This window comes from Sciurus vulgaris (assembly GCF_902686455.1).
Source record: "Sciurus vulgaris genome assembly, chromosome: 5".
In the NCBI taxonomy this organism is placed as follows: domain Eukaryota; kingdom Metazoa; phylum Chordata; class Mammalia; order Rodentia; family Sciuridae; genus Sciurus; species Sciurus vulgaris.
This window is the reverse complement of record NC_136465.1, coordinates 18,579,731-18,588,609: the sequence shown is the minus strand read 5'-3', so window position 1 is coordinate 18,588,609 and position 8,879 is coordinate 18,579,731. Positions and strand designations below refer to the sequence as shown.

At 37.6% G+C, this 8,879-nt stretch overlaps 1 protein-coding gene across 2 annotated transcripts; it reads right to left on the bottom strand.

Moving 5' to 3' along the window:
- Positions 1-1,333: 1,333 nt before the first annotated feature.
- Positions 1,334-8,879, bottom strand: NPY5R (neuropeptide Y receptor Y5). 2 transcript variants are annotated; one of them, XM_079140018.1, is made up of 3 exons: positions 8,760-8,879; positions 7,852-7,920; positions 1,334-2,958 (listed from the first exon to the last, which is right to left on the bottom strand). In XM_079140018.1, the coding sequence occupies exon 3, from the start codon at positions 2,947-2,949 to the stop codon at positions 1,609-1,611; it is 1,341 nt and encodes a 446-aa protein (XP_078996144.1). In that variant the 5' UTR covers positions 2,950-2,958; positions 7,852-7,920; positions 8,760-8,879; the 3' UTR covers positions 1,334-1,608. The 2 variants fall into 2 exon arrangements, with proteins under 2 accessions (XP_078996144.1, XP_078996143.1); XM_079140017.1 differs by lacking the exon at positions 7,852-7,920 and having other exon boundaries at positions 8,760-8,878.

Genomic DNA, 8,879 nt, shown 5'->3' with positions numbered 1-8,879 from the left:
GTGCCTCACGAACTACACGAGGAGCAATGTCATAAACTCCTACAGAATTCCTAACCATGAAGTAAAGTGCCCCAACAGTTTCCGGACTTCGCAAGATGCAGCATCACTAACATAGCAACCTCACGGCGTAGACATCTTGGAACAAAATGGAGGTTGTGGTGAAAACGCAAGCAATAAAAGATTAAGTCCTAGCAAGTCAGCAGACATGGAGGACCCTGGGCCAACTCTCAGGAAGACCATGCATCACAGAGCAGAGGCAGAGGCTTATGTAACGTGGAAATCAGGCAGAATTATTACTCCTCAGCTGGAGTTCAACAGGAGCCAGCAGAGGACACCTGTGGGCCAGCACCATTTCCCCCATGGTATGAGATCCCAGGAGTTTCCTCCACAGGCACACACATTCCAGGCATGAGGACGTGGCAGAAAGAAAACCTCACAGAGACTGTGAACTTTCAATTGATTAAATATGAGAATTGCCTATGACTCACAAACGTAAAAGATATGTTTTTTTCTGTTTTATTGCCTTTTTCTTTTCATAAGCAGGAATATACATAGGGAATGCTTAAATCAATTATAGAAACGGAAGACAACAGTATTACTTTGCATACTTTGCATATGTGCAAATACTCAAGGACTAGTTCTTTTAAAAACTGGCAAAAATAAACATGAACAAAAGTTCGAATAATTCAAAAGTTTGACTTCAACCTCAATTTAGTAGTACAGCATTTGAGACTTCATATGCATATCACATTGAAATAGCAAAGTATATTAATCATTCTATATCTTGGGCAAATAAATTACCTAATCTTATTTTCTGTGAGCACTTAAAATTGTCTTTAAAATTATTTAATAACTAGAAACAGATACCACTTAGACGTCATATTTTAGAATATAAAAGTATATAAAATATTCAATGTCATGTATAGGTCTAGAAAAGACTTAAAATCTTTTTATTTGCTAAATTAATTGTTTATTATTAGGACAGTAGAGCTAAATTGATAATATTACCAATTCTCATTAATATGAGATAATCATTTTCCTGTAGGATTTCCAAAATTGTACCCAATGTTTAAAATGATGACCATTACTGGGCATACATCTGTCATTTAGTTATGATTCTCTAGGCATATTAAATATTTTCACAAACTAAGCACTAAGAAGCGGGTGGACTAGAAATGAAGATAGATAATAGAAATTCCTCAAACTCAAAATGAAATATTCTTCAGAAAAAATATTTCACTTCTTATACTTTTAGGCAAAAAACAGTACTGATTTGTTTAGATATAATTTTTATTTTAGGCAAAAAATACCATACATTAATTTATAGGTAACATGAAATGGAAAGTAATATAACTATTATATAACTACTTCTAAAAATGAAATTACAGTTGGGATTGACACTGACTCTGTACAACTAAATGGATTAACCATGTTATAAACATTAAAATGATCTTCCATATATTACAAATGGACATTAAAATCCAGAGCTCTTTAATGTAAATTAGATTCATATATTATCAAAATTTATTATAAATACATCATCATGAAAATATAAATGATCTTTTAGATGACCTCAACATTTGTTCTTTCCTTGGTAAACAGTGAGATTTATGACATATGAAGACAGTGTATAAGGGACCTTAAGTCAGCTTTGATCCCATTATTAAGAAATCCATAGAGAATTGGATTAAGACAACAGGACATCATGCCTAACAGATGACAGATGCAATACACCAGCTTGAAATGCCTATTTGAAATCAGGTTATCATTGAAATCAGTTACCACATGGAAAAGATGCAGGGGCATCCAGCTAACAGCAAACACTAATATCAGTATGGTCAGCCTATAGAAAACACTTCGAGATCTCTTTTTGATTCTGGTGATGGAACGTTGTACTCTCATTTCATGAATGTCTGAGTTTTCTTCAGGTTTCACCTCAAAGCAGGTTGGGACCCCCGGTATGAATTTACTGGATGAAGAGAGCTGACCTCTTGCAGAGCCAAAGTTTTCTGGAAGTGTTCTTGAGGGGTTCTCCTGGGAAGGTCTTGCTGGAGCAGGTAACACACATGCCGTCTTCTTGCTGTATCTTCTTCTGTGTTTTCTGATGAATGAGTAACTCCACTTATGACTGCTGGGGAGTTTCATCTGATTCCCATTCCTTTTGGATGGATGAAGAGTTAAGTTGATCATCTCATTTTCTTCTAGTCTATTTTCTTTGTTGGACAAACCACAGCTTATACTTCTGCAGACACTGGTATGACTTACTGTTAGACAAACCAAAGGCAGAATATACTGAACTAGCAATAAAGAGATAGTAAAAGCAATTCTGTATGAGTCGGATGGCCAGGACTCAACACATAAGTACCTGCTGCTCAGCAATGCTGAATCAAATGTTTCCTGAAGTTCCACAAGACTATGAAACACTGGAAGGGGAGAACAAATTGCAAAACCTAGGGTCCAGACTGTAGCTATCAGGAAGTAGCCATGATTTGCTGTTAAATTATTAGATATAGGATGCTTTATCATATGATACCTGACAACGGCAATTGATATTAAAATTAAGGTTGAAACCAGAACTGACACACATTGAAGGAAAGGCATAATATGGCACATGACTTTGCCAAACATCCACTGATCCAGCAAGACAGAGGTCAGTGTGAAAGGTGAGCAGAACAGCACAACCAAGATGTCAGAGAAGGCCAAATTTCCTATGAGAAAGTTTACTGTAGTCTTCTGATTACGCTTTTTCATGAGAGCCATTAAAATGAGTAGATTTCCCATAAAACCAAGAAGACTGACTAATGTATAGAGCCCAATCAAGAAATACTGTAAGTCATCTACACTGCTTCTATAGTCATCCCAGACGGGGAAATCGGAATTCCGAGTGACAGCAGTATTGTTCTCCATGGCAAATGTCTTGTTATAATACTCTTTGAGCTCTAAATCCATATTAGAATCCTGCTTGGAACAAAGAGACAGTCATTAGAAACATACAAACCATTACATGACAACTAAACATAACCCATCCAGAGGGAGACTGTATTTTACAATTTGCTCCCATTACCCTATAAATCTCCTAAGAAAATTCAGTGAGGTCTTTACTTGGTTCCAAATGCAGTGCAAATTCAGTCAGTAACAAACACACTAAATTTAACTCTATCATCGGTTCTATCCTGCTGTTAACTTGTGCTAAAGGACTAGACGGTTGTCTTTTAAGTTTCTAGTGGGAATAATGTAGGGAAAGGGAAGATAAGAACTTCAAGATACATCATTTATAATAGCTCAATACTATTATTTCCTAGTCCAAGATACTGAGTGCATGGTATCATGACATAATCTTACCTTAAAAAATCCCTTTATTTCCTACCTGAATCAAAGTCAAATGTAAAAGTCACCTATGTTATCTCTGGTCTACCAAACAGAAAGAGTGATCTCTTCTTCAAAGCTCCCACAATACCCTGAGCACAGCGGTCTGATGCCATATGTCACCATCTGCTTTACATTGCAATCATGCCTACAAGTCTCCCTTATTTATTTGTAAGTAATGCTAAAGTACTTATTCCCCATGGCATTCATCACAACACATGGCACAGTAGCTTCACCCACTCTAGGTGTTAAATCAATATTTAGGAAAGAATGAAAAATCCAAGCAAAAATCAAGTAACCTAAATATAATCTAGTTCAGGCACTGTTCACATTCAAGCTCCTCAAGTGTAGAATACTATTCCAGGACCTAAGTATATAGAGTAGGCATTCAATAAGTGCTTATCAAGCTGCACCCTACACAGTGCTAAATGAAAAGTCATGCACAGATGGATTCTCAGTCCTTTGAGGTGTACTAGATTATCATGAATTAGGGCAATCACTAATTGACCAGTGTGATGTCAGTATTTTTAAAAACAAGGTTTACCTGTTTACTTGTTAATTTAAAGTTAAATATTCTTCAGAAAAAATATACTTGCTTCTTACATTTGTAAGCAAAAAATACTAACTTGGTTAACTATGACTTATTGTAAGCTAAAAAAAATACCATTCATATAAATGTCAGCTTTAGAAAGATGTCATGAATTCATATTGTTTAAGGAACACATTGTATTTTAATGTTAAAAGTAGAAGAGATGCTAAAACAACACTCCATACTAAGTTTTTTTCATTTCAAATAAACTTTATGTCATAGAACAATGGCATTACATCCACCTCCACATAGTAGAGATTTTGTCATATTGCTTAATGAAGCACTAAATTGCCTATAACATATCAGTAAGAGGCAAAAGAAACCCCTACTTCATTTTAATGAAAGTTAGCACTTCCACTTTTTCAAACGAGAATTTCCTACAAGAAACTCAAGACAACAATAAGCTATTGAATTCTGATGAGGTCATAGTGTTACAGATTTCTTCTTCTCTCTCTCTTTCGCTGGGTGTTGTGTTTGGGGGGTATGTGTGTGTTGCTAAAAAATACTTTTGCTACATATCAATACATATGTATCTACTTACCTCTAGGTCTATAATTGAATAATCATACTTAAAATTATAAAAACACATTCACATTTAAATTAATAGTGAACAGTGTTACCTTCAATTGATGAGGGACTTACAAATCCTGGTTCATTACATTTCCAAAAAAAGAAATGCTTTGTGTACATACATCCATTATAAGTAAGATAACCATTAGTGTTATTTACAGCTATTTTTAAATAGGATTCTGTCATCATCGTGCAATGAAAAATGTTGAAAAGTTTTTCACAACTTCTTCCACTAATTCTGTATTGATTGAATTACTGTCTGACACCAGTTTTATCCTTTTAGAGATAAATTCATTCTAAAACCCCAGATCATATTAATTTATTCTTAGGCCATAACCAGCAATTTACATTGATTTTGCCTCGAGGGAAAGAAGATAACTGGTACATAAGTGAATCATCCTGATTCTCTTATATCATCTTATTCAACATATGACTGGACAATAGCCTTCCAGCTACTCCCTTGGATAGGTCAGTGAGCTTTTTTTTTTTTTTTTTTTTTTTTTTTTTTTTTTTTTTGTGGTGCTGGGGATTGAACCCAGGGCCTTGTGCTTGCAGGGTAAGCACTCTACCGACTGAGCCATCTCCCCAGCCCTAGGTCAGTGAACTTCTAATGAAAGCAGCCTTCACTGGTGTTTCTACCTAATTTCCTGAGTTCTGATGACCCCCTGACTGTGTCTAGCTTGTTCACAATCCTACTTACACTTACAATGTGCACAAGCTATTTGCATCTGAGCTCCTAATTAATTGGTCTTTTGACTCACTTTCTTGATTCATTCTCTTTCTCCTGACTTTGAAGTAGGACAGTGTTACTGACTGTCTTTCTCTTCCATCAAGGCAAGGACCAGGGAGAAACTAGACAGCCCTTCCTGCAATGGCTTTGTGCTGTTAAAATATAAGACTCATTATAAAATTGCTGTCCAACACTTTTTGAAGATGAAGAAATGCAGCAGAGCTTTTGGTAATAGAAACAATGTGGTTTTGAATCTAAAGTTCAGCTTATCTCCAATATTTGGGTTCTAATCTCTTGATTAGATCCTAAAGTAGATAAGGGAAAAGTCCTAATGATTCTGATGGTAAGGAGGTGATTAATAGGATGTTATACATATGCAGATGCCAAGTAAATATTTGTTACTAATTACCTTAGAAAGTAGTTTTAAATTTTTCCCAGACTTAAAATAACAGAAATGAATCATCAGAGAAATATTCAGGATATGCATGTGTACAAATGTATATGTGTATACATATACATATGTGTTTGTTTACATATGTATATAGGAACCACTACAATTGCAGAAGTTTTTAAATGTCCCCCAAAGAAAATGAAGAGATACCTACATAAAAATAATACTTTAGTGCTTTAACTTTTTAAGCTGAATATTTTCATTGACCAAGGCTATGACATAACCAACATGAAACTAAAATTCCCAAAACAAATTTACAACACATTTCTATTTAATTGAAAAAGAAGTGCTTCCTAGTGAACATTTGCTACTAAACTCTCCTATTTTAAATGTAGGAACCTAAAATATTGAATTCATTAAGTTGTAAAAGTCACCTCCTTAGCAAGCAGGTAAAGGAAATGCCATTCACTGAAAACAGGGAAAACTAAGGATAACATTTCTTTTCTTCCCTAAAATATTCATATGGGTAGTTTATATATAATTTCAAAGGTTAGGCAGCTTTAATTAATGAATAGCTAAATAAGATTAGTTGTTCATTTATTCATTCGACAGTCATTTATGGAATATCTAATATGCTAGGTGCTCTGTTCTGCTTTGATGACATAAAGATGACTAATATAAGGTATTATGAAAGGAATATTCTATGAGGGAATAAGTCAAGGTTACACAGTGAATAGCTGTAGACAGCTTGAGATACGAAATCCCTAAATGGGTGATGAATGAATGAATAACTTCTTCTGGCTGCTGGTGATGTACTCTTTTCACTACAGCAGAAACACTTGCACTATTGGTGAATATAACAGAGACTTAGGTACCTATTGATTGAGTAGTAAATTGTTTTTTTTTTTCTATATGTTTTTCCCCCTCTTATTATTCATTTGTTCAACTTTTTTTTTTTTTTTTTCCATTACAGTTTGGTTTGGTCTTTCAATTCCCAGCCCTTCCATCTACACCACACACACACACACACACACACACACACACACACACACACTCACACACGCACGACACCTGACCCAGTACTCTGCACAAAATATTCATTTGTTTTCGTAAATTTCTTCTCACAACTAGATCATGGATATTGCTATTGTGGGTGGGGTAAACATGTTAATTAGCCCCTCCATGTAATCAGGGGATAGTTTAAACATTAGGGAAATTTTGTTTGATAAGATATGAGTTGTCTGTTTTAACATTGAAGAATCTAAGGTAGAGGAGCTATTTTGAAATCAAATAAATACATAAAAGCATAAAGGATTTATTTTCTTAAAGGTAACCATTCACTTTCCTTTTCCTGAAAAATACAATGAGAAAACCAACAGTGAAAATGTAAATCTGTTTAATAATTCTATTTTCAAGAAGTTATGATGAATGCTCTACAATATTATGCAGAATAAGTATTTTATGTATAATAATAATAGCAATGTCATATGTGAAAATTAATTCATCTCAGATTACTATAGAAATAGTGAAACATAACCAAAGAGAGTGTTTTAACAATGAAGTAAATAAATATTACTTGGAGAAGAAATCTAGTACAGATTGAAATCTTTGTTGTGCCTAATTACTATATATTGTTCTCTTTTATATATGGTTGTATGTTCCCACCATCAGCAATTGCAGATGAAATAACAAACTTTAATTCTCAGTTTTAAAAAAAGTGAAAAATACCTAAGTTCTTGGCTAAACTCTTGCAACTTTAAAAAAGGAAAGTCTTCAGAAAGATTTACTGTAATTTTCCTATATATTGATCTATATCTGACGCCTAGACAAATGGTCTTCTGAATAAACTTTAAGTATTTTAAGAAAGCAGAGAGTTCTTAAAAAGAGTAAGAGGAATTGCAGTGATCTAAAAGAACACTAAGAGACTGATTTATGCATTTAAATATGGGTTCTTTGTTAAGATAATTTCCTGCCTTATGAAAATACACATCATTCTTCTCACAAAAGATGTCAATCACATAAAAGAATACAATATATGCAAGCTTTTCTTCTAGCAATGATCAAATATCAACTACTGCCTATATTGCTGTGATCTTGGAACAATGACGAGATTCCAAGTTCCCAAAAATTCCCATGATTTATTATTAAAGCCAGAATTTGGCAAAATTGGAATTGGGCAGATAAACACAGCTCTGTTCAACTCACAAAACATGCAGGAACGAACCAGCCTCTCTTCTCAATTCTACCAGCAGAGTTTCTCTTCCCTTGAGAAATCTGAAATTTAACAGTACATTCAGGCTGCAAAATTCCCCTGAAAGAGCCTTAGGCTATTTCCCTAGACTGTAGCAAAAATCCTTCCAGACTCAGTCTAACACGATGTTCTTTTAAACGATAAACTGAAAGGTCTGTAAACTTGGGGATCAGAATTCCCTCTTCTGAAATCCGAGGCTTAGGGATGCATGTTTATAGCTTGCATTTGTCATAGGAGGCCACCTTGCAAATAGGAGCGCAAACCTAGGCGCGCAGCTGCCTCTGGGTCTCGGGCCAGCTGCGGGACAGCGCGACTGTTGGACGGCCCGAGTGGCGCTCCACCCGCTGCACCCCGGGCTCTCCGGGAGTTAGAGCTGGCCGGCCACCCCGCTGGCTGCCGCTCCCCGGCCTCCGACGCCGGTCTGCCTGCACTCTGGGCTCCCCAGCGCTGGGGAGCGCTTCGTCCACCCTTCTCCCCGCCTCCGACGAGGCTCCTGCGTGGATCGCGGACATTCTCCTCCGGGGTTCGGCCGGTGCCTGCTCCACCCCGGGTGAGTTGGGGACTGGAGGTACCTGCCCGGCACACACAAAAATCCAGCCCGATCCCTTCCCGGCTTTGCACGCCTGCAACTGCCTGTGCTGCCACCCTGACGCCCCATCTTTCCAGCCGCTCTGCCTCCAGCCTCCCCGCCTCCAGCTTCCCCACTGCACTCTCTGGGAAGCCCCAACAGCATCCAGGACCCAGGACAGGGTGCGGGAGCCCGGGCCGGTGCCGACTGGCTGCCGGCGGCAGGGCTGGCCAGGGCCCCTCGGTGCAGGCCCTCCCGGCACCAACAGGGGCGGCGGGGGTCTGGAGCCCGTACCTCGGGGCGCCCCGGGCGCTGCTGGTGCCTAGGCTCCCGGGGACGCGGCCGAGCTCGGTGGTTTCTGTGCCCAGGCGCGACAGCAGCCGTGACAGCGGCAGCAGGAGCAGGACCTGGAGG